This window comes from Centruroides sculpturatus, unplaced genomic scaffold (assembly GCF_000671375.1).
Source record: "Centruroides sculpturatus isolate CEXI.00-Female unplaced genomic scaffold, Cexi_2.0 scaffold293, whole genome shotgun sequence".
NCBI lineage: Eukaryota > Metazoa > Arthropoda > Arachnida > Scorpiones > Buthidae > Centruroides > Centruroides sculpturatus.
In genome coordinates, this window is record NW_019384893.1 from 25,056 (window position 1) to 52,940 (window position 27,885).

At 30.4% G+C, this 27,885-nt stretch overlaps 1 protein-coding gene across 3 annotated transcripts; it reads right to left on the minus strand.

Moving 5' to 3' along the window:
• Nucleotides 1-26: 26 nt before the first annotated feature.
• Nucleotides 27-27,885, minus strand: LOC111631319 (N-acetylglucosamine-1-phosphodiester alpha-N-acetylglucosaminidase-like). Of its 3 annotated transcripts, none has more exons than XM_023375535.1 (11): nucleotides 26,986-27,884; nucleotides 23,261-23,640; nucleotides 18,914-19,004; nucleotides 18,004-18,140; nucleotides 14,878-14,986; nucleotides 9,823-9,951; nucleotides 4,833-5,080; nucleotides 4,637-4,765; nucleotides 3,616-3,735; nucleotides 1,206-1,269; nucleotides 27-1,117 (listed from the first exon to the last, which is right to left on the minus strand). In XM_023375535.1, exons 1-11 carry the CDS (start codon nucleotides 27,063-27,065, stop codon nucleotides 886-888), a joined length of 1,719 nt encoding a protein of 572 aa, XP_023231303.1. In that variant the 5' UTR covers nucleotides 27,066-27,884; the 3' UTR covers nucleotides 27-885. The 3 variants fall into 3 exon arrangements, with proteins under 3 accessions (XP_023231303.1, XP_023231304.1, XP_023231305.1); XM_023375536.1 differs by lacking the exon at nucleotides 26,986-27,884 and adding an exon at nucleotides 23,722-24,283; XM_023375537.1 differs by lacking the exon at nucleotides 9,823-9,951 and having other exon boundaries at nucleotides 26,986-27,885.

Below are 27,885 nucleotides of genomic sequence, written 5' to 3' on the forward strand. Positions count from 1 at the left end.
ATTACTGGTGGATAACAAATGTTTTTGTATTAATCGTTATTTACATAGTATATTTGATTTTCTTGTTTAAATATGGCAGTTCCAACTAAAGGTTACGGAAAGTTGATTTTTAAAGATTGTTAAAGTTACTCATAAGTTAGAATTCTTAAATATTTAACTGTTAACAATAAATAAAAAAACAAGGATCAGATTGCATTGTTTTATCTTTTTACAACTGCAAGCTCACTTAAGGTTTTAAAAAGTGATTGCTGAATTATAAAGCTACCTTGTTCTGGATTGTTTAATTTGGGTTTATTTATAAGAAAGAAATTGATTTAAAATCAGTTTCTAAGTGTAAAATTCATAGAAAAATATACCAGATTTAAATAAATTTATTTTTCTTTTTAACTATGTACATTAATATGACTAATTATTTCTTACTTGATTACAGTTACTTTTATGATAAGTATGACTAGAATAATTTTATTTAGATTTAACACACACACTGCTTTATAATGAATTAAGCTATCTTTTGAAGATCTCAATATGATAACAGAAAGAATACTACTTCATCACTTAATAAAATATTGTTTAACTGAATCGTCATACACAATCCATATTGTGCCATGTTATTAATTCACAGTTGGCTGTCGGTGTGTTAAGATCTTTTAAATATAAAAATGTAAAGAGAAAAACAGTTTTGTATACTATTAAAGGTTGCATTATTATTCTGAAGTATATAAATCATCATAAAGCAGTGAATATGTTGGAATAATATATTAAAATTATCTAAAATCATATTACTACATTCAACTTTCCTATTTTTGTATAAAAAAATATAATAATAAAATTATTTTCATTTCTTGATATAAAAAATATTTTGTACAAGTATTTTAATAGTAACAATTAATTTAAATTTGTTCTCGAAGAATGCACGGTCATGGGTAGCTCCTCGTCTTCCGAGCTAATATCCGCAGCAATTCTATAAAGTCTGTTTTTTTTATTGGAACGTTTCCTGTTGCAAAGAGGTACAATAGATTGACAGGAACAAGTACACGAGCACCAAAGCAAGACAATATTTGCAAGAAGACTGATAATTGTAAATGCAGCCAAACTTCCAATTATAATAATTAAATATCTGAGAGAAAAATCATTTTAATTCTATTATAATCTTTCCTATATTAAAGGATCATTTTAATTGCTTTATATTAAATCAAAACGATTACCTTTGATTTTGATTATTTTCAATTAATTTTTGATTTCTTAAGATGTTCTTTATTATGCATTGATCTATTAAAAAATAGAGAAATAACTTTATTACTTTAATTTATTTTAAATATTTGATTTTTGAATTTAGAAAATATATCAAATGGAAGGAGTATTCCAGAAATAATGAGATTGCATCTCTGACAAATGAATAATTTACTGAAGATATACTGAATTTTATGCATTGCTGAAAATAATTTTAACTTCAATCAATTATTTTTTTTATTTACATTGTAAATTGTTTCTCAATCTCAGTAAACAGAAAAAGTTGCGTATTTTCGATTTACTAATTTTGGATAATCTATCTATTCAATCAAAATTCATTTATTGAACTGTAATTTGTGCAATGTTTATATGGTGAATCTGCTCAGCATAAACAGATTCATCATGTAAACATTGTCTATGCCGTCAAGATGATATTTTATCTTGACAGCAAAGAATTGTAATCTGCACAGAGTTACATGTTAACTTTGAAAAAGAGAATTTAGAGCCAATTATAATAACACTATATTTTAAAATATATTTGTGTATTAATTTTGTGATGAATTTTTTAAAATTCATAACTGAAAATCTTAGGACAAAACAAATAGAAAGTTAAGATAATAAGAAAGCTTTTAGAACAGTTTCAATGAGACAGCAAATTTCTATACAATTTTTAAATTTCAAATTTGTGATGATGGAAGTTTGTAGTAATTCAGAAATGATTCAGTCTCAGTATTTTTGAATTATTCCTTGTATCAAGTACCTGTAAAGAATATTCAATACCATAAAAATTATATTCATTATGGTTAGTATTTCTTATGATATACAGACTCTATATGAAAGATTTTTTGAATTTGATATACAATTGAGTAATGTAAAAAGTTTATTTCTCTGGATAAAAAAGGTCCAGAATTATTTAAGGTAAGAAAAATATTCATAATAAAATATTTTTGCCATATTCATTTGATAAGTATGGTAATGATAAATGTATGTTATGTAGTCTTTCTATTCATTAAAAGAAAAAGTTTTAAAACATAATTCATTCCTGACCCCCAAAATAAAGCCCTTATTTTTTACAATTTTAGCTGTATTTCATGAATAAAAATGCCTACAAATGTAATGTTATATTTTAACATACCAACTGAATAAAGATTAAAGTTGTAAATAAGAAAGAAAACTTCATTCATCCTAACCTGTAAACATGAATTCTTGGATGCCATTTATATTACGTGAATGTCAATTAATGCAGTGTTTATTAATTAATTTGATTTAAATTCAACTGCAGCACATACCGAAAAACAGATGAAGTATCCTTCCCGCATGTGCATTGAAATTAATTTAAATAGCAACATCTTTGATGATTTGTGTTGTGATGTTTAATTATGTGAGGTGACCTCAGTGCCACTAACTTCTGAATTGGTAGTTAGGTGGGCCATTGACTTTCTTTAACACAGGAAGTATAGAGAGTTGACCATTTGTCTCTCTCCAATCTGTGGCTAGCTCTTGCAGAGTAGCTTGTTCTGCAACCAGTGCAGTTATGAGTTCAAAATTCTGTTTGTGAGCTGATTTGCTTGAAAGTTGTGAACCATTTGAAACCTGAGGTTTGACTGTAGTTTCTTCATTACCAGTTTCAAATATTAATATCAAAAATTTTTATATATTCATGATTGTAATATATCTGACAGATTTATTACTTAACTGATAATGATTCCCTTTTTGAACCCACAACTCCAGCATATTGTGCAGATATATTGCCAATTATACTACTTAGACATAACCATACTAGTAACTCATAGCACCAACTGGGAACAATAGTTCTTAGCCAGATATATATATATATATAAGAAACCATGCCAAAGTGAAAGTAATATCTCCATAAACATTGTTATGAATAACCAGTACAGTTATATCTAAATTAACAGCTCTAGAAATGAAGATTAGACAGAATTCAAAGTAGTGTAATTGGAAATGCATCTGCACAGTTTGTAGGAGTTGTAGGTTTGATTCTCACTCTGGACCAATTCTTAATTAAAAATTAACTTATTATAATTATTAAAATCACCATGAGATGGTGGCCTCTCTGCCTACCTCTAGTCAAATTACATCTAACTAATAATTTAGCCTGATAATACATACAGCAGATCATTTGTGCTACTGATAAAACTGGAAATTCCAATTATCAGAAATATTTTATTAGTAAAAATAATTATAATTTATATAAGTTTAGATTGTTTAATATTTATAACGTAAACATTTTATTATTATTAGATTATGTTGTATAACTACAATGTTAAAAATTATTATTTATAATTTTACTTTTATTTTCATTGGAAGAACTTAACTGGAATGATGTGTAAACTATGAAATATGTAAACTTTTTATAATTACTTTGTGATAAACTTGAATTCCAGATACTTCTGCATTTTCCTGTGATTTTATCACAATCACAGGATTCTTCACAAAAACATTGTTCAGAACAATCTTGACCATAAAATGTATATGGGCACTCTGAAATATTTAATAAAATTTAGAAATTAAAACTGTTTATTTGTATTTAGAAAAATCATAAACAAAAGAAAAATTTACTTTGTTTTAAGAATAAATTAATTATTAAATTAATCAATTTCTAAGTTTATTTTTTTATTTAAACAATAATTATTGAGAGTAGAAATTTATTCTCTGTGTGTGTGCATATTGCATGTGTATACAGAATAATTCTTAGTGAGAGTAATTATGCCTTTTTTGTATTAGCTATACTAAACATACTATTCTATGTTTCTATGTATACTTTGAAAACTTTAAATCAATGAATATTTTATGAATACTATTTACAAATATAAGTGATATGTTGTAACTTATAATGTAGTAAAATAATGAAATATTATAATGCATCAAAAAAATAGCTATTCTAAACGTTTAGTAGTAAAATCGAATGATACAACCCATGCCCACATATTTATAAAAGGAAGAAGTAGAAACAATATTATTCTCATTATTTTTTCATTCCATACTGAAAGTTAATCAAGTACATAATGTATTTTTAAGATTCTTAGAAAAATCTTTAAACCTTACTAACATTTTTGTATGTTAATAAAGTTGTTAATTTTTCAGTTATATTGTTTTATATAATTTTTGTAAACATTTATGAATCCTAAAACACTGAATAGAACTGACTTCTTCAAGCAGTTTGGAATGTATATTTAATTGTTTACACTATATGTTAATTTAAAAATTATTATTATAAATAAAAATTTTAAACATTGAAATATGGAATGAATCACCAGAAAAATGTTTTAATTTTGACTTTTGCTATGTGACTTTAACATCTTTGTGTTCGTTCGACAAAGTTTTTGTATTGTCTTCTATTGGTAAATACTTTTTTAAAATTATTAATGAGATTTTACTGTACCTTGTTCACAAAATTTCCCTCTAAAACCTGGCTTACAAATACAGTTTCCATTAATTGGGTTACAAGTACTGTTGTTAAAACACATACAATGTTGTTGACAGTTTTCTCCAAATCTTCTTTCGGGACATTCTAATTACAATAGAAAAAATTCTTTATTTAAATAAACATTAAAAGAATAAAAAAAAATAATACATACTTTCATTACAACTTTCTCCCATCCAACCACTATAACATTTGCAACCATTTTCTGTGCAGTTTCCTTGATGAGAACAGTTTTGTTCACAAAATAAATAATCGCATTTTGGTGGTTGCCAATGTCCATTGCAATAACATTTTCCTTTTATGCATTTTCCATTGTTATTGCAATCAGTAGGATCGCAATAAGGTTCATGAATACAAACAATAGTACTAACTTCACGAGAGCAAAGAGAGAAATTATCTGGACTGATTAGAAAAGAAAAAACAATAAAATTATTATGGTAACTTAATAACAAATAATTTATTGATTCTATAAAATTTTAATAAAATCTATATATATATATATATATATATATATATGTACAACCTGGAGAACTACAAGATATTTATGACAAAATAGACAGAGAAGAAAAATGCCAATCATTGTGGCTGAAGTTAATATAAAATTATTTTAAATTAAGATATTTAGTATAAGTGTAACATGTTCGTATATTTTTTCAGAAGTTTACTCAATGATGCATTACCTCATATTGGTCACGAAGGCTCTATCAAAGTAATCGCGAAGAAGATTCAAAATGGCACTGTTAGTAAAATTCAAACAACATTTTGGGTTACTAGTTTGGCTTTCATTCAATATCCCACCGAAGATGCTATTTTATCTGTAGTGGTAAGTAAGTATTATTAATTCTAAATAAAATATGATACAAATAATAAAATATTCAATACGAATCTTTAAATGCTTAAATTAGCCATTGCTGGATTACGAAAAAGCTGGAAAACAAGCACTTCTAGCGATTACTGCAATGTCTCATAATTATTGCATGAAAAATACAAACTGTGAACAATCAGAAGCTATTCAGCAAGTAATAACATCTTTAAAAAGATACTTGAATTATAGATGCAATGTTTATCAACCAGCAGAAATAAAACAGGTAATATACTGATTAATAACAATATTAAATATAGATATTTATATAAATCATATGCAAATACTAAGTTTTTTATCTCAAAAATTACAAGTTAATATTCTCATGATTTCAATAAATACGCCATCTGAACTTTTCTAAATTAATCATTAAAAGTTTCTTGAATAAATAATGTAGTTTTTTCTTGATAGGTAATCGCAGCTTTGAAAAGTTTTGGAAATTTAGGAAGAGTTGGAGGAGCTAGCAGACAAATCTTAGAATGTGCCAAAGAACCATCCAATGAAATTACCATTCGATTAGCAGCAATAGAAGCATTCCGACGAACACCATGCAAAGAAGAGGTTAAACAACAGTTATTAAACATTTTCTCACATCGTGATGAACATGTTGAAGTGCGTATTACTGCTTATCTAGGAGCAATGAAATGTGCAGACAGAGAAGTTGTGAGAAGGATTAAACAAATTTATGACTCAGAAAGGCTCAATCAAAGTACGAATAAAATATTTCTTGAATTCGAATTAATTGTGAAATAAAAAATAAACATCAATTTTCTTTTTTAGTAAAAGCATTCGTTTATTCTCATATGACAAATCTTCAAGAAAGCTCTTCGTCTAAAAAAGAAGATATTAGAAGAATTGTATTAGATTTCCAATTCCAGCCTCAGCAACTCGATATTAGAAAATATTCTCAAAACATCGAATGGTCNACTACATATGCAATAAATTAAATTTGGTTAAGAAATTCAAAAATTAATTTTAAGCAATTATATTTGTTATCTTACCCTAATGGCATTTGGCATCTCACCCAGATACTTGGGATGAGATGCTTAAAATGCCAGACAGTGAAAAAGTCGTCATTGCAAACACAGTATAGAATTTTTTAAAATAAACTCCAAACTTTTATTTGAAAGACATACTCCAGAATATGATATTTTCATTAGAGGGCTCCTAAACTCAAACTAGTGCTGTAATTTAACTAGACAAAACCGGTTTTGTCTAGTTAAAACTAGAATTTACTGTAGTCAAAAATGAATTTGAGTTAAAACTAGTTTTAACTAGACAAAATGGGTTTTAACAAAGACATTCAGTATAAACTAGTTTCAACTAGACAAAATGGGTTTTAACAAAGACATTCAGTATAAACTAGTTAAAACGCGTTCTAACTAAAAACGGGTTTTGACTGTAACATATATATACACACACACACACACACACACACACACAATCATTACTTTTACATAGAACAAGAATAAAATGTTCCTTCAAGCAATCTTTATGGAATTATGTGATGATGCAAATTCAGTCATTGGCTACCTAATCAAGGACCTACTAATGAAAACTATTATAATTAAATATTTCCTGGCAGACTAAAAATCAAGCAATAAAATAGAAATGTTTATTGTAATTCCAAATGATAAATGGAACTGGAATTTTTTGATAATAAATAACATGTGTATGTATGATGCTGCAAAATTTTATCATTGGCACATTGTAAGAAAGGTTATATCAAATGGCAGCAAATGTATTAGCCTAAGCCCCTTTAAGCTTTGCTGGGATAATATTCAAGAAAAATTATAAAAAAAAACCATTCTGAAACATATTCCGGATAACTTTAAAAATTTTAGGAATTTTTAGGATTAATTTATGCCCTAAATGATGAATAAGCAAATAGGCACCAAGGAATTTTGACCAAACAAGCAGCTTTTTATTACAATATGTAAAAATAATGTATAAAAAAATTCATTGACTCGAAAACAGATGACAAATTAAGTGAATATAAAAAATATGCTATTAGAGTTGCTCACTCTACTTCTTGGTTCACACTGTGTTCCAATTATGACCCATGTGCAACCATTTAAGACTTAATATTAAAATATTTTTACAAAACTTCAGCTCCTTTAACAATAAATGTTGTACTATATTAGTAAATCATTTTTATGACTTTTTTTTATTTTAGTGAAAGTTAAAAACATTATTTTGACACCATTTCTATTTTTCAGTCAAGATTATCATGAAGATGGCATTTTTTTTCTTTACCTTAGTGCTTTTCAAGCCCATAACATTTTTGAGTATCTTGATTCCATTTCAATTATAGAAATTTCTAATTTACAGCTAACTTTTTTTTTATAGTATACATCCCTCACTTCAAGCAGGATTGCAGTTTTAGCATGTTTTTTCATTTTCTTTCTTGCTATAAAAATGATCTAATTTTGTTATGCTTTATGGTGATTTTAACATGACAAATGTATCCTGGTATACCATATTCCCATGCTACACATTTACTGAATCTCCAAACATTAATATATTATTTTTTTGTCCAATGGTTCTTTTTTTATTTTTTAATATTTGAAGACAAGTTCGTCCAAATAGGGATCTTTTAATCTACATTTTCCAGCACTAACTTCTCTGTGGATAAAAGGCCGAAACACCCCCGAGAAGGTACAGATGGTAACAAGAAAGATGTTCATTTAACACCAGGTCCAATTTTAGAAAATCTTTGTGTTTTTAAGAGGACTTTACTAGCCGCCAAAAAGTTTAACAGTCTAAAAAGGAAGGTCAGTCACCAGAAATGTATTGTCTGGAACGCAGAAGTAAAAAATGATGATCCCTATTTGGGTGAACTTGTCTTCAAATATTAAAAAATTAATATTTTAATAAAAATTGAAAATTTCACATAAAAAGAAAATTCTCCAAGAAATATTAAACAAACATGTGCTTTGTTCTTCATACTGTGTCATACTGTATAATGATGAAGATTCAAATGGTAAATAGCGTAAAAAAATTAATCTTTCCGAAGAGTTGAAAATAAAATATTTCTTGGATTTTAAAAACAGTTTTAATTATCAGGCTGTCCCACATGAAATGTCCTTTTATGTAAGGAAATAATACAACCATGTACAAGAAAAAATTAGACATAAAATTTATTTGAGATATGCACTGTTAGTATTTATACATTGCTGCCAGCATGATTCCATAACAGAGATTACCCCAGCAGAAAAGTTTTTGTTCTCACTGGTGATAAAATCGCAAAGGCAGTGGACACTTCCTCTGGTGAATGAACATTTCAAATCCCATGTAAAGACAATAATCAGTTGGAGAGAGGTCTGGAGAATATGCTGGATGAGTGAGGACATCATGCCCTTTGTCCAAGATGTGTTGAATCATTTGCCTTGCTGTATGCAATTTTGTGTTATTATGCAAAAGCAATGTCCATTGCAATTCACTAAAGGAAGATTAATTCACACATGACTGCTGATGCAATTCGTCAATCTCACTGCAATAATACTCTGATATAATTGTGCCAATTGGAAGGAAGAAATAACGCATGGTTCACTAAATAGTCAGCATGATTTCCTGGTCTATAGGGGAGGTTTAAGAACCTGTAATAATGGTGCAGCACTGACATCAATCCAACTGGTGGACCTCTTCTGGTTGTTGTAGAGGACCCATTTCTTATCACATGTCATCACATGTGATAAGAAATGGGTCTTCACATGAAAGGATTCTTGGGTGTAACCTCTGAAGCAGCACAGATGAAAACTGCATATACTTGTTGACCATTCTTTCTCTCTTATTTTACCTGTCTTTGGCAGGTGTCTGGAAACGGTCATACAAATCATGGATAGGTTCCAGGTCATCTTATGTACATTTTGCACAGGATCCACTTTTAAGACAGCTTTCAAGATATTGCTTTGAAGCAATGTCAAAAACAGCAAATGGCAGCTTTTTCCAAAGTTCATTTTCCAGGCTCAGATCACCAATCTCAAACTTCTCAAATCAATGTTGTATAGTGTGAACTGTCACATTTGCCTCACCAAAGACCTTGCAGCTGCTTTATGTCAGAGTTTAAATTTGTAGAGCATCAGAATGCATAGGTTCTGGGTTTCCAACATTGTGTAAACTTGAATTTGGTTACTATGATGATACATTAAGCATATGCAGAGTCTAATACAACATTTCATGTGAGACAACCTGATAGATTAAGTTCTAAAATTTTGTATCCATGATCTAAGATTAGTCAATATCATTATTCAACAAAGTAAATTAATGCACGAATACTTACCAAATATCTGAAGGAAAATTTACTACTGTTCCATTTAAAACAAATGTAGATGAGCCACCACCATCTAAATTAATGGCATTTACAACTTTCAACTCTCTTAAAAATTCAGTCATCTCTGGTAGATTAATACTGTTTTATAAAAAACATGCTTAATAAATCATAAAATATATGTATCAAGTAACCAAAAAACGTTTGGACAGTTTTTTAAGACAAAATTAAAACATTATAAAAATAAAACAAGAGTAATTTATTCTGAAAAATAAGCACCATCACAATTAATAACTTTCCCCAATGAGAAACAAGTTTATAAATTTCCCTCTTATAAAGTTCTTTGTCTGTAGAAGCAAAATCCTTAATCAACTTCTTTTCTAATTCTTGATTTTGAAATTATTGGTTAACATCATCAAATGACAAGAGGGATAGAATTTCCCAAGAAAGTTATGGAACTTTTCCTATGTCACTCAGGAAGTACAGACAAAAACTCCCTAACTTTGAAATTCACCCAGCAGACTAATGAAATTCCAGAAAAACAAACGTTTTCAGTCTATGTCAAAGATCTGCTTCAGGTTACAATTTTTGAAGAAATAGAATACCACAGGCTTCAATGTTTGAAAATGGAACATACAAAACTCGTGAGAAAATCCAAATTTAAAACCAAAGATTATAACATCTATGTGAGGGTGCATCCTATTGGTCAAAGTGGTTTTATAACAATGTATCAAACAGGGCTTGCCATGCTTGTGAAATCTGCTTCTCTTTTTTAAAGTTTATATACTGCCTTTGTATGTCTGCTTTAATTAAAAATCTCAAGGGCATCCAGTACCTTGAATTCGTCCTTGTTTGCTGCTATTCTAATCAATGTAGCTTGTTGTAAATTAGGTCTAATTTAATCATCACCAGCATATATCGTGAGAACAATGGTTTGCCTCCCTCTATTAGTTTTTCTTCTCCATTATATGCTTTCTGAGGGACCTCTTGGTAGAATCTATATAGATTAAGAGATGAACAATTCCAGAGAGACTTAGAGGTATCTTATAAACCCCTGGCACTCTGCTGGAGTTGATTGGGTCCTTTTCATTTCTAAGAAGCTTAAACATCTTAAACATGTGGGATTATGTCTAAGTTAATTGTATACCTACATACAATGCAATTTCCTTATATATAGTATGCATGCAACAATCATAAGTCAAAATCTTATGTTGGGAAATACATTCTTATATTGCTGCATTATCAATATGAGCACTTCTCAGTGCATTGTTAGTTAGTGCAGTTTAGTTATGTTGTTCTTATTTTCTGCCTGTGGACTAATTTAAAGATTAAGCCTTTAGAGTAGCCATGCATTGTAGTGATGTCTGCAATGCAACTCAGCTATTTGTGTCCCCCCCATTCTACTATAATGAGTATAGGCTCTTTTCGTAAGGGCTCTAAAGGCCATTATTTTGTATTTAAAGTTGGTTGCGATATATACAATATTGTGCAATTTTGTTGCATCGTGAATTGAAATGGAGCAAGAAAGAAAAAAGCAATCCCTACACCTGTTAGGCGTAGAAGATGCCATCCTTGTACCTAACGGATATGGACAGGTGAAATTTACACTTTCCATCACAAAAGAGGCTGGTAAGGTATAAGGCATGCCATGGGAGACACGATCCTTGCATTTGCTGACACACAGAAGCAATCAAAGAACAAAGCAATCAATGGTGATTGTTTTGTTCTTGGATTGCTTCTCTGTATCTTGTGTTTTGTTTGTTTTTTGTGCCTATTTGCCATTAGGCATACACAATGCTATTTTTATTTCTGACTCCTAGATCTAAATTCTATTAGGTGTGCTCAGTTACATCAGAGAACATGGACATTGTTTTTGATATACAGTAGTACTAAAGTGACAGTCACAAACTCCTATTTTTACATTAAAATGGCTGACCCATTAAATTTTGAGAATGAGCTCAATTCTATAAGCCCATAAAAGGTGTACTAGCGACCATGGAGCACATTGCATGACAAAGTTGAATGATTCATGTAACATTGCTCATGCTATGGCCTTATATCTCAAAAACGAAGTCATGGACCCCCATTTTTTATTACATTTTTGAATTCCTCATTGCAATTAATGGAAACTTTTAAAATTTAATCAAAATCAATCAAACAGATTTTGAGAACAAGCACAATTCTGTAAGCCACATAGAAGAGGCTTCGCTAATACTCTGCCTCAATAAAGTATGGTTTATAATAGATCTTAGTGTCAAAGCCCTTACTATTGAAAGAAAATATGCACTGTCATCATTAGTTTGGTCCAACTTCACAACCAGTCCACATGGGTTGTTGTTTATGGCTTGGATGAACTCATTGATGTTAGGCTTATATAGAGAGCTAAGGAATACTATATAATTAATATTCAAAACAAGTAACTTCATAAAACTGCAAAAACTTTTTCGGTTACCTAATAAATATACAGGATGTCCCATATAAAACTGTGCTGCCTTAACTAACAAAGCATTAGTTAAGCAAGTTTCCATAATTTTTTGAAAAGTTTAATAAAATGTTTCTTTGTCTAATTTATTCTAATATGAATATTACAATAATTTACATAAAGAGCAGGCCAGTTTTATGCGGAATAACCTGTATTTATCAAATTTTATAAATGAAATCATATAATTAGTTCAAATAATTTTAATAATTATTATATTGGCAAATATTTATAATGGATATAAGTTTTTATACAAAGATAATTATTAAATAATACATCTATCAACTTTAAAATTTCAAGATTCAACTTTTAGGACTTACACTTAGACAATACATAAAAGTGTCTTATCATTTTAAGAATTTTCTTAAATTTTTTAAGGTTTAGGACATAATTTTTGGAACTAATAGAACTAATTTAGCAATTTATTGCTTTTTTATATATACAAAAATTACAATTATAATTTTTTTATTAAAATAACTTTTCTACTCCATTAAAAAAAAAATAAAAGAATTATGCCTTAAAAAAGTAAGGATATTTTCCTATTTATAAAAACAGGAAAACTAAATTTAGTCTTATCAAATTCAATACCAATAACATTTAAAGAAATGTTTAACAAAATCATTCAAAATGTGTTAAATTTGCAGTTCAATTGATAACAATTCAGTGCTGACTAAAGTTTATATTTTTATAAATATTTTTATGTCTGATAACTCAAATTGTTGAATTATAAAGAGATATGATCAGTGTCTGTAGGAGCTTGGTATTTTCTTTTCTTTTTTGATGTACTAACTATAGCAGAATAACTCAAAATAGTATGATATTTGAGTGTAAAACATATGAGAATAAAATTTATAGTTTAAAGAATACTGCAGTATAGAATCTGAACCTGAAGCAGATAGTTATACAATTCAAAACACATTAAAAGAACATACAAAATTAGAAGACTAAATTAAAGTTAAAGAATTAAAAGTAGGAGACATACACAAAAGTAAAATGATTTTTAAAGTGCAGGTAGAGGGTTGAATTGGTTGGAGTTGGAGGATTTCAGTGCTCTAGCCTACCAAGGACCTTATACTAAAATTAAGTTCATTATGCAGCAAAGAGATCATACTGTATTAAAGTACTAATAGTTGGTAAGAACAATTTTTCATATAATACTGTATATTTTTAAAGTAATTAATTTTAAATAAATATTCACACATACCATATGTTTGCATTACTAAGTAGGCTGTTTTTTTTCAATCTCTGATGGTCTATAAAACAAAGACAAGTGTAAATAACAAAATGAATTTATTACCAAAAGTTAGGTACAAACATGGTTACTTTTTGACATAATCATTGTGAAGATTGAGGCATTTGTCATACCTGTGGACGAGCTTTTCCATAGAATGTTGTCGCCAATGATTTGAGATGGCCCTAATGTTTTTTTTTAAAGATTGCCATTAGTCTCGAATAGGGTTTCTCATTTCCCGGGAAATTTGCCTCCAGCGGGATTACGGGAAAAATAATTTCTTTTTCCGGGATCCCGGGAAATTCCGGGATGAGATAGTAAAATAGAATTTTATATGAATAAAAAAAGATCATAAATTTGAATAATTTAATTTATTTTCTAGTAAGTAACTAAATTGCTGGGCCAATCCCACCCATACAGACACAATAGGCTCAATTAATTTATGTTCTCCTACATTATAAGATGAAAGTAAAATAAAGCATTTCATTGGGAGTTTTAATGATTACGAAAAAAAAATACTATTTTACTTCTAAAGATGAAATAAAAAATAAACTAAAGTGCGATGAGTGATATTTACTTTCAGCAAGTCTCCGCTATTCAATGATGCGCAAACACAATTCATAGATATTACATGAACTAACAAGTAGAGACTTGTAAAACATAGGTAATAATATGCAGCAAGAAACCTCAAAATTTCTCTCTTAGGTGAGTCTTCAAGATGCAACTTTTCGTATAATAAATAATAGAAAGAAAACCTGACATGGTAAATTATTATTGAAATGCGAGATTTCCCGGGATTTTTCTCGTAGGGAATAAACGGCGAGAATCCCAGGAAAGAAACCCTAGTCTCGAACCTCTGCCCTGCTAGCCATGTTTTCAGTTCAGGAAAGAGGTGGAAGTCTTCACACATTAAAAAGTTCCAAGCTGGGTGGAAGTCTGAAAGGTGAAAGTCTTCATCACCTTTAAACACACAGCGTATAGTCCTGATTTAGTGCTGAGCGACTTCCACCTTTTTCCTGAACAAAAAAAGTGGCTAGCAGGGCAGAGGTTTGAGACTAATGACGATCTTCAAAACAACATTAGGGCCCATCTCAAGTCATTGGCAGCAACATTCTATGACAAAATAAAAGCTTGTCCACAGATATGAAAAATGCCTCAATCTTCACAATGATTATGTCGAAAAGTAACCAGATTTGTACCTAACTTTTGGTAATAAATTCATTTTGTTATTTACACTTGTCTTTGTTTTATGGACCATCAGAGCTTGAAAAAACCGCCCTCGTATTTTATATTAAAAAACAAGAAAAATATTTTTTAAAGTAAATATTCTTGTTAATTGTATTTCTAAAATACATACCCATGCAATCCTGTTTTTCCATCAATTTGTACAATAATAATTCTTCCTTTATCATCATGTCCTATAACTGTTCTAGCAGATAGGACATTAAAAAAATAATCTATGGAGCCTGAAATACAACAACATTTATTAAGCTTGAGCTATTATATAAAATACTTAGATAAATATTCGTGACAATTTTAAGCTATCACATAAAAAAAAAAAATAATAAACAAATGGTGACACCAAGAATTGACAAATCATTGTGAGATTTTTGTTATGAGTAGTTTATATGGAAATGAGGGATCAAAGCCTCCCTATTTTAAATATAGGATGAGTCAAAAGTCCCTTGCACCCTTTTCATTTCAAAAGTACTGAAGATATTTATATAAAGACAAATGTAAGAATGCATGATATTAGATAATTGTGCATATTCACAAAAAGAATGAAATGAAATTAGAGAATAAAAGTTACACAAACTAAATTCAAAATAATAGGACAGAAATTAATAATAAAAGTTATGAATATACAATAAATGCAATATAAAATAATATACATGTTAATTTATACTAAATCAAGTAGATTCATATAAAACACTAGCTGTACCCAGCCACGCATTGCTGTGTCTAAAAATGTATCTATTATAAATGTATAACACTCACTGCAGGAGGGCATTTTGAAAAATTCCTTCTTAGTGTACATTCTCTTGATGTACCCTATTAAAACGCAATCAAAAATGTAAAAAACCACATCTAAAATAGTATAATAGAAGCTGAGTTCTTCATGGTAAGCTTTAATTTTGTCTGTGCGGGGGAGGGGATTTCGACATCTATATAATATAGAAGTTCAAACACATGCACTGCGTATCTTGCTGGCTGACCACACGACTGCACTGCACGGTTACCTATCTTGTATACGTACGCGGTCTTGCCCCTCGTCACCTGATGACACCAAAAATATAATGCTTACCTAGATGATATCTGCTAATTTATATGAATGTTTAACAGAATAACATACAGCCTATGTCCACCCTGAATGTCCATTCTAAATATTGGTGAAAGAATTTTTGAAATTGGATGAATAGTTTCGGAGATTACCTATTACATCCAAACTTACAAACTTTACCTCTTTATAATATTAGTATAGATGACTAATAGCAGTAAATATAAAGGGAAACAAAACATTATAATAATGTACAGTACAAAATTAAAGAATATAACAACAAATTAATCCTGCTCAATTCAATTTCTACAAAATTCTAACATAACATTTTTTTAATTTTATTCTTAAATACTCAATAAATGTATACTTTCTATCATTTCATAATTGAATTTAATTAGTTCTCTGAAATAGGATAGTTATAAAATCTTTTTTCTACCTTAAAAAGACATTGCTAAATCCAAAAATAAATACATTATTTTAACTATTTTGTTTCATACAAATGATATATTAGAAAAAGTTTAGAAACAACTTGAAAGTTAAAATAACAATGTCCATCCTTTCTTTAATGCAATCTTTTTCTACATAAGGGCTATATTTAAAACTTTCAAACTGACGTGGGCCAAACATGAGAAAAAAATAAAGAAAGGAAAAATATATATATAAGTAAAACACAATATTTATTCATATATGATTATAAATTAATGTTATAAATAAAATTTTTATAAAAATTTATCAAATTTTTTCTTGAAAAGTATCTATCAAATCAAAATTACTTTGCAAATCTATTATCTCCAATTGAAGTTCATTTGATTTATTTCCTATATTTACTGAAAAAGGTACTGTAAAAATTTCCTTATCTCAGCTAAGGAATAGTATAATAGATAGTCTATTAATCTATAATATAATAGTATATAATTTGCAAAGAAACCAAAAAATTAAATGGAACAATAGAAAACATTTTAAAAATATTACAGCTCTAACAAAGTGTCGAGTGAAGTCAGGTTAAACTACTGGACATGTACAAAGCAAACTCTTGGTATTTAGTACAACCACAGACTGCTCAATGTTGATGTTTTAAATATGAATTTTATTTTATATATTTAAAAAAATATTGTGTGTGACCTGGGCCACACGCAACCTGGGGACCATGGGTTGCTCACCCCTACATTAAAGTATTCAGAGATGTAGCCACATGGGGTGGCAAGGTACAGCATTTCCCACACTAACATTCTTCCACCCCTCAATCTACCAGTCCCCACTGCTGTTTCCACATAAGTTTAAAAGTAAACATGCAAAAAAGTCAAAGCAATTGAGCACTGAATGAAACAGAAAACACACACATCGGACTCAAATACTAGGATACGTAAATAGCTGAGGTAAAAAATAATAAAATTTAATACCTGTACTTGTTCTGCCATTTATTTATTTTTTATTGAGCATTATCATACATATTACTGATTTGCATATTACATGTAAGGAGCTGCTTTACTGATATGGCAATTCCTTGTGCAATGACATGTTGCTAGTCAACTTGGTTGTACAGTAGAGTCTCGAAAACTCGGCCTAATGTGGACCGAAGGGTGGCCGAGTTTGTGAAAATGCCGGGTTATTGGGAATGGGATTAAAAAAAAATAAGTATGAGTGTTTCCTCAGAAAATACTGTACTGTACTTGTATGTATTGTTTACTTGAGAATACAACAGAGAATAAACTGCCCAAATACCCTTAAACAAAGGAAAGGTACATCCTTTATGAAGGCATAGAGCCTTTACTACATGAAAATGAAAATTAATGAATACACTGTGTACAGTAATTTACCTGATAAGACAGACCTCAGAAAAATACTTTATGAGGAATAAAGCTGTCTTTATCATGAAAATTAATTAACTAAGGATTGTTTTGCCCTGCCAGGGTGTGGCCGAGTTATCCCGAGTGCTGAGTTTGACACTCTACTGTATTACTTTTTTACATAATCTATCTATCTATCCTGTGTCTATTCAAGCTATCAGAGATGTACCCACACTCAGAAATTTCTAGTTACATCCCTGAGTATTGTATTTTGAAACAGATTCTATTTTCAGAAAGTAACTTTTAATAAACACATCAATTCTTTAGTTTTACATCATTTTTCCTATTTTGTGTTGATTTTAAAGAGACTGAAATAAATAAATAAATAAATAAGTTTCAGTATTTCTTTTTTACTTACCTGTTTCTTCTGTTTTCTCACATTCTAATCCTTTGCTAACATTAATAAATGATTTGTTATTTCTTATTATCCAACCAATTCCGCTAACTAGTTGTAAAAATTCATTTGATTTGTTAATTTCTTCATCAGAAATATATCTACATCAAAAATTTGTAATTAAGTACAATTATAAGTCAACAAATTACTTAATCTATTATTATAAACTAGCAAATTTGTAAAATAAAAAATTAATTTGAAAATTTTTTTTATAAATTAATAATAATTAATTGGCTAGATGGTTGAAGTGCCAGCTTTCTACACTGTGGAGTGTAGATTTGAGTCTGGATCAGATCCTTAAAAATTTTCATAACATTTCTGGATTGAATCATTATCTTCATCCTTCACTACCTGACTTCTACTTCATTGTGGATCTAGCCAAGCACGTGAAAACAGACTCTCTTAATGCCCACATAGAAGAAAATATAAATGAATAATTATGTATAATGTAAAATAATAATTTTTTGAAAATTCCAGAATTGTAAAGAAATACAGCATACCTGTAAGAAATTAAAATCAAATTCCATTAGAATCTGGGCCTATTATTTGGTTTAACCCATAAAAAGTTGAATATATTTACACAGGTTCAATCATTTTAGCAACAAAACTATATTTTTCATTTTTTTTTAATTATATAACCACAGGAAACCCAAATCTTTACAATCCAGTATTTCCTTTTTGAAAAATGTTTTTGGCTAATGTAACTAGCCATATTTAGTTTCAAAGTAACCTAAATTAGCCAAAAATGTTTGTTTTCTTCCAAAAATGCTGGATCGAAATCGTAAAGATTTTGGTTTTGTGGTTATATTATCCAGTTTGATATTGCATTAGTTTTTATTTACATAATAAACTATTTACTTAATTTATTACATACCCTACAAAAATTGTGCCATTTCTTTTAATTCCAAAATGAGCATTTTGAATTCCGGTATGTTGTACTTTTCTTCCATCACTGACGACATTACCTGTAAAGCATTATATGTTATAATTAGTATAATTATTGAATTTTCTATTACATAAAAATATTTTATCTAATATATAACTAATAAATATAAATGTACATAAGATTCATAACTGATATGGTAAAAAATTTTACTATATCAGTGTGGTTTTATATAGCTTTCTCATTACAAACATTATAATCTATTTTTTAAATAATTTATATTTCAATTAAAAAAAATATATACAAAATTAAAAAAGGAAGAAGCTCTTTCAAAACTTAAGTGCTCTGTAAACTATCATTTAAAGAAGAACATTTTCATATTTATATTTACTAAATGAACCAAAGTTTATCAAAGCATAAGTTTTCCAGGTTATTTACAAGTGTTTTGCAAGAACAAATTAAATACAGTAGAGCCTCAAAAACTTGGCCTAATGTGGACCGAAGGGTGGCCGAGTTTGTGAAAATGCCGGGTTATCGGGAATGGGGTTAAAAAATCTAAGTATGAGTGTTTCCTCAGAAAATACTGTACTGTATTTGTATGTATTGTTTACTTGAGAATACAACAGAGAATAAACTGCCCAAATACCCTTAAACAAAGGAAGAGTACGTCCTTTATGAAGGCATAGAGCCTTTACTACATGAAAATGAAAATTAATGAATACACTGTGTACAGTAATTTACCTGATAAGACAAACCCCAAAAAAATACTTTATGAGGCATAAAGCTGTCTATAATGAAAATTAACTAAGGATTTTTTTTGCCCTGCCAGGGTGTGGCCGAGTTATCCGGAGTGCCGGGTTATCAAGTGCCGAGTTTTCGAGGCTCTACTGTATATATAAATAATTATAGCTGGTCAGAAAAATATTGATAACTGACAAAACATAGTTCAAAAGAGATTAAGTATTCGATAACAATAATGACTGATTGCCAGGGTGATGTCTGATGACTTAGATTTCAATTATGAAATGGTGCATTTTATCATAATAAAAAGCTTAGAAATATGTAAAATTTATTCCAAACCAAACAATAATATCAAAAATAATCTGGATGAACAAAAAGATGAAATAATTTATATAATATCAATTCATCAAAAGCCTGAAAAGACTTGTGTGGTTTCAAGCCAAAATGTTTACATATTAATATGAATTATTGAAAACTTTGAAAAGAAAATTGCATACATTTACAGGAAGTTCCATAAAGCAGTGGCAATATTTTTACAGCATGTTCTAAAGGTATAGAGCAGGGGTGGCCAACCTGCAGCTCGTGAGCCACATGCTGCTCTTTGAAGGATTATTTGTGGCTCTCAATAAATGTACCCGAGTTCCCTTTTCATTTTTGTGTTATTATATTTTAAAAAATTATTATCGTTCCGTATGTGTTTCAAAATGTCTTTTAAATTACTAACAACAAATATGAAAGACTAAGTGCAACGTTGTAACAAATTTCATTTCCGTCCAAGTTAAGAATGATATGACTCATCGAAAACTGAGCGAACGAACATAAACAGTGGCGTAATCGTCCATTATCAACCGACTCCAGACCAATTTTGAATTTGTAAACTGTCATTGCAATGGACAGTTCACATTGTGCTCTGGAGGAAACAATTTGTATCATTCTTGCTACGGATATAATTTGTAATCTGGAATTTTTTGCATACCTTTTTAATACGTATTTAATTGCGGCTTGCGAAAAATTTCAAATTTTGAAAAATGGCTCGGACTATCAAGGAGTTTGGCCATCCCGGGTATAGAGGATCAAAAATGTGCTATAAACATAGTCCTTCAAATGCAATGTTTTAATTCTACAGGGGTTTTTTCTTCTCAACTCTTTCCATCCTGTGGGCACTAAGAGGTCCTATTTTAGCAAGCCAATTATGAGTTCAGCCAGAAGACTACCTCCGAAAAATTTCAGGATTTCTGACCCATTCCAAATTTGATTCGTATTCCTCAGAATGGTAGGCTGCCACCTTTACCACTTGGCTATCCAGCCATCTGTCGGAAGGAGTTAAAATTCAGACTAGCCATTCTTAAGATATTGGTCTGCAGCATTGCTAAGTGTTGTGGAAAAGCCTCATTCTAGCTGCCCTTCAGCTTCTTGACTTCAGAACCTTCTGTTTTTGAAAAAATTTCAAGTTTGCTTGCATTCCTTGGCTCCTTAGTATAGCACAGAAATTGAAGAAAAGTGAAACTTGGGCTTTTCCACAGAACTGCTAATTGCTGCAGACCAGCATCCTAAGGATAACTAGTCTGAACTTTCACATCTTCTAGCATTGAAACAATGCATTTGAAGAACTATGATATCCTAGACCTCTAGAACATGCTGTAAAAATATTGCCACCACCTCACAAAAAACCCTGTATATATTTATCTTAAAAATTTACTTTAACACATTTGTTTCATAATAAATTGATTTTAATGTCCAATAAAAATTTCAGTATTCTTATGACTTGTTACTTAGCATGTAATAAAGGAAAAACAAAGTTCTTAAAATCACTACTCCAGTATCCTATAAAGAAGCTTACAGGCTCAGAATTTTCAGTATACCTGTTGTTTCAAGATCTTTGAACACAGACATGCATATACAGTGCAGTTAAACACATGTGCACAGCTGACAAGAGTTTAAAAAAAGGCTACATAATCAGGTTGAGAAAAGCAGGATGGGCATTTTGCCAAATTGCCTGCTGTCTGGGCCATTTTGACCTGACTGAAGAAATGTGGGCAGTGAATACATCAGGGCAAAAATACATGATGGGCAAGTTCTGAATGCCTCAGACAGATCACCAGGAGATGATCATCTGTTTTTGAGCCAAGCCCAAACAGTTGCAATGGCAGCTTTATTTACCATCCAGAGGCAGATTTATGCCTTGCTACAGTACTCTGTATCTTCTGATACCATTGGCAGACAACCACAAGAGACAAATAGCAACTATTTAAGCATCCTGTCATATGCACCCTAACATTGTTGGCTTTGTTTGCCATGGTACTGTGACAAAAAAAACAAAGCCTACTATAGACTAGGAGCTTATCATTTTTAGTAAGGAAGTCTGGTTGTTTGGAAGTAGAATACCACTGGTAAACAATTCAATCCTTGTGGTACTGTTGAGTACCACACTGTCCCCACTTCTGGCATGCTGATCTAGGGAGCCATCTCATATGACTATTGCTTACTCCTAGTAGTGGTGCAAGGGAGATAGGTGGCACAGTAGTACATTCAGGAAATACTGTGTCATCATGCATTTCATGGCAGAGCTACAAATAGCCTTTTTCAGCAAGATAATGCTGCTTGGCTGCATTATTCCTAGTTTCCTAGGAATGTCTCTTTCATGTTGCCATACTTTCTTGACTTGACCAATTTCTAGCTTTATGGCCATTGAGTATTTGTGGGAGCAGATGGGATATCAGTTTTGGCCATCTACAAATGTGAAGGACCCACAGTTGCAACATCTATGGGAAAATCTATCACAGGTTCATTTATGGTCTTGTATTCTTTCATGCCTGACTGTATCAATGCATGTATCCAGACAAGAGGAGCTTGGACAAAGTATTAAAGTTAAATTGCACAATTGTTGCACAGGAAATTGTCCCTATATTATGATTTTGAAATTGTGCTTGTTACCATTATCATTATGTTTGCACTAATAAAGTGCCATTTGATTTCAATGCCTCCTTGATGCATAATTTTTTCAATGAGTGAATATCTTAAGTACATGTCATTTAATTAGTCCTGTATGTTTGATATTTAACCTTGTAGACCATAATATAATGAAAATGAATAATAAATATTGTGCACAGTGCAGGGAAATAATAAAAATTTTATGCAATAAAGTGAAAATAGTTCACTCATTCAACAAAAGACTGAAAGTGCAACTGTTTTTGTTGTATTTTGCTTGTTATTATTAAGTTAATACATCAGTAAATGTGACATATGCAATGAATCATTAAACAGCGAAATAAATTGATTTCTAAAAGTATTTGACTTACAGTTTTTTCTTAGAAAGCTTTGTGTCTTTTTTATTTTGTGCCCTTTAAAGGTTTATAAAAAAAAGTTGATTTTATGGTCGTGGTCTTTAGTAAAAAACGGATATAAGGAGCATAACATAAAATTACATGTTATTAGCCAACATAGTATTTTTTAAATAAAAAAAAGACACAAAGTTTTCTACTGAAATAAATGATTTAGAGTGTTTGTTGTGTGTAATTAATTATTTTGAAGAAGCTATAAGAAATTTTGTATTAATATAGTATATTATCTAAGATCAAACAATTGAATTTTACATACCCAAGCATGCTCCTGTAAGTGTGTTAAAATATCCAGCATTTACAGCAACCAGGCATTTATTTTTCAATGCAGTATTTGCCACTGTTTCTCTCACATTATGTGAACAACCTCCTTCATGACTAGGTTCTAATACAGATAGTGTGTGTAGGGGATCATATACTATACTATAATGCCCATAGACAAAATCATTTTGATTTGATCTATTAAATTGTCTGTAGAATCGTTTTGTTTCAACTACTAATTCTTCAGAAAAACTTGTTTTATCTATCAAAAATTCTTCATGGGGTACAGCACCATGTTCAACTGGTTGACATTCTTTTATTTCTCGATAGGTTAAACGAGATCCATGTCTGAATTTATAAGGAGTCAGATGATCCTCTCTATTAAAAAAATTAAATAATAAAATCAAATAAAAATAAATCTTTTTGAAAATATAAAAATTGAAATTAATTATATAAAACCTGAAGTATTGAATTATCAATATCATATATGAAATTTTTTAGATGAAGTTCTTTGGTGTTCAAACAATCTAGCTGTTCACAATAAAGTTCTTTCATGACTAAAGTGACCAATGTCCTAGATTAATCAGAACAATCCTGGCTTTTGACTCTTTGTCCCAACTTGGAAAAATGTCCTGGATTATCCCATTTTTATTTATAAGTAAATCTCCTTTAACACTTATTATATATAGAATATTGCATCCTAGTAAATTACATGTTACTTATGTAGAGATGCGGCTAAGCAAAATGTCATTACCTGAATCCTACACTAAGTACTAACTGTCCTGATTCAGACTAATAACGTTATTATATTAGTTGGCCTAGAATTAGGACTTATTAGACTAATAAGTATAAACAGTTTTGACATGTTTTCATATATCATATAATTTCCTACTGTCAATTTTTAGAGCATTTCAGGTTGAAGTTCAGAAAATCTAGTCACTATATTCATGACAGTGATGTTGATTGGAAATAGCTCCATTGTGATGATGCCAAACAAAAAGAATATTGCCTTATTCAGCACTATTGACCCAATAGTGTTGAATAAGGCAATATTCTTTATTTGTTTGACATCATCACAATAGAGCTGCTTCCATCAGTCGTGAATAAACTTTACTGTGAATAGGTGGATTGTTTGATCATCAAGATCAAAGAACTTCATCTAAAAATTAAGAAAGTCAGACTGCCACAAGAACACACCAGCACACAGAGCAAAGATGATCATAGAGAAGTTGGCCAGTCTGGACTGGGAGGTTCTGCCTTTGACATTTACAACAGCTGGTTGACCTTTGTTCATCTATAAATGCTTTAACAAACACTGCAGATGAAATCATAAAGCATTCATTGTAACTTTTGAAGTGATAGAGCAACAGCATGCAAATGTGTTCTTTTGAAAATTTCGTATTGTCAGACATTGCTGATGCATCTATTTCCAATGAAATATATGATAAAATGTCCTTTGGTTACACTACTTTATCCACATTAAATGTTCTAAACTTTTTTCTGGTTGTTTCTAGAAAAAAAAAATCAAAATGTCTATAAATTTCACCTTTATAACTTGATATATAGACATTTACCATTAGAGGGTATGGGAATGATTTTGCTGACCTACCTCAATGGCTGATACTGATAATTTATACAAAGTGCTTGTCAGCAAGCATATCTCTCCTTCCCCAATCCACTCATGCCCCTTTTTACAATGTTGTATTTCTCCAAAAAATGTAAATATATTGTTTTTTTTGGTGGTGTGACTTTGTTGACTCTTCAATGAAATTTGTCAAAATTGGGAGGCAAGATGTCCTAACTGCCAGAGGCTTCACCTTTTTTATATATACTCAAAAGAAAAAAAAGTAATAAGCAAAATACAGTAAAATCACATAAATGTACTTTAAAACTTGTTTATAAATAGCTTGTACAAGGGAATGCTCTCTAGTTGCTAGATATCCTTTATTTTAGCAAAGCTGTCCTTGTCCTTTATTGAAATGAGAAAAGATGCAATCAGGTGTATCCTACAATGGGGGTACTTGAGACATTTGTCCTCCCCTTTTTCATCTGGGTTACCCTTTTCCTAATCCCCAAAGGGCCTAAAATTTCAACAATAAACAACAGAAAATTCATGACTTCTAGCTAGCCTATTCTGCAAATATAAAAGAAACTAATGAATTATATTTGTTCATTATCCCACACGACTTCATATGTTGACCGAAATCACATTTCTTGTTTTTGAGGCCAAGATAGCCCCAAATGTAGTTCAGTACTGATACAATGTTGAATCATAAAGTTTGAAGCTTCTCGCATAATCTATCATGCTCTTTTTTTATAGCTTGTCCCCCCCCTTTTTTGATAGTATATGGGCACTGCTGGATGCAATTAGTTCTTTATTTTAGTTTTTCAATGCCTGTGTTTTGTATTGGTAGCAGTGGATTTTTTGCACATGCATATGCCTATCCTTAACATCAATCCATATCTTCTCCCACAGTAAAATATAATTTAGAATTTAAAATATTTATCAGTAAACCAAACTTTCCAACTCAAAATGAAAACTACATATTTTTTTTTAATTTTGCTTTTAAAAATTAGTTATTAAGTAAAAAACTCTTTCAATTTTATTCTTTTTGAGCAGAACAAGACAGAATAAAGCCTTAATCATTTTTAAGTGTCCTTTACTCATCATAAAAATCTGGAATGTCAGGTGCAAGTTACCACTGAGCCGCTATTGCACATATACATACAGTATGTGCCAAAATATACAGTACTGAAACTTGCACATCTTAATGTGTGTTTGTCAATGGGGCATAGCCCCAGCTGCAAACATTCCAGGTAGTAAAAAGGAAGTTGCATCATGCAGTCGTCGAAAATGGATTTCTCAACGAAAGAAAAAGTATTCATAGTCAAGTATTATTTCCACTCATACAAAAGTGGTCACAAAGGAGGGACTAAGTTTGAAAATGTGGCAGAACAATTCCGAGATTTAATAAGACGGCAGCAAGTAACAGTTACGTCGTCTATTGTTATAACATTTTTGCCATTCCGGTAGCATATTGTGTAGACGAGAGGAAAGTCCAGTCAACCAGTTCCGGGATACATTTGAGAATCTGCACGAATGCTAGGAACACCATCTACTGCAAGGCAGTGCACACTTCAAACACTTACATTACGCACATCACGGTAAATCAACACGCTAATAGTGCTTACATTAGTTTCGTTCAAGAGAAAAACTCACAGATGACAAAGTAATATTGTTCATCTTTTCATTTCAGTACTGTACCGTACAAGCCATCAAACTACAGATAAATCAAGTTTATTTCTAAAGATGTACACTTCTATAGCAATAGCAGATCTTTTGATCCAAGCATTTAACATTTAAAATTCCACCCTATATTTCTCTTATATTAATATAATATAAAAATAACTCCCAGAATTTATTTATCCAGGATTATTTTGATAAATCACAGTGAATTAGAAATTAATGCACTTTTATGCATATTATGTCATAATTCAAAATAATAATAATGTTGTCTGTCTAAAAATTAATAAGCATGTTTTCCTGCAACAGAAATTTGAGTTATTTCATGTTTTAGTTTACACAAATGATCCCATTGTAAATATTGAAGTTTACCACGTGACAATAAAGTCATTCGTCTGCGACATGCAGCGGCAAATAAATAAATAAATAATAATTAAGTATTATTTTTACAATTTTATGCGTGACTAAAGAATTATTACCTTGTAAATCTTTCTAAAGAAAAAATACTTGTTATTAACCAAAAATAAACATTGAATTTTAAAATATAATCGTTTTTCATACTGAAGAAATAACGAAACTCATCTCGGCGACGACGTCATCATACATAAATATCTGAGCTTTTTCTGTCAACATAACAAGTTGTTGAGATATTTAAACAAACGTTTAAAATAACGCATTTTGTCTATTTTTATATTCTAAATTGAATAATTTATTAATATAAAATCATTGTAATCTTGCGCGACGTAAACAGGAAATGGTTTCGGCATAATGGTGTATGCCTGAATGTTGCCAGCTTCACATCCGGCAACGCGTTTTAAAATCGACACATTAAATTTAACGTTATTTCTCGTTATAACTTTATTTTTTTCTTCCTTAATATTTGCTTCGGGGACCTAAAAAGCTATTGGTCTAAAAACCTGTAGTCACTTTCTAATATTCAGCATCTAGCAGTCTTTTCTTTTAAAACCTATTATGGGTTCGGCCAGGCCCACTATGGAACTACCGGATGGTGAGAAGACCCGAAGTATCAGAACGAATCACCGCCGAAACATTCCTGGAGTTTACGCCCCACCAGTAGCCAAGCGGTTTCGTTCCCTAAACACTTAGGAGTTCGGTCGTGGGTTCGCGCCTCGCCCAAACGGGCTGGTCACGTGGAGTTTTCCGGGTTTTTTCCACGTCTGTAACGCCTAAATAGAGCCAGTAACCCTTAAAAAGACCTCCCGGAAGGCATTTCCCCTAGGCAGATCGCCCAAGTGTTGCGTTGCCATAACTTAACAAAACAAACGATCTCGGGACCCCGGAACGACAGGCTTCCACCTTAACGGTTTGGCCATCCGGCCGCCAGCATTCAGTCCATAATATAAGTAAATTTCTGTAAA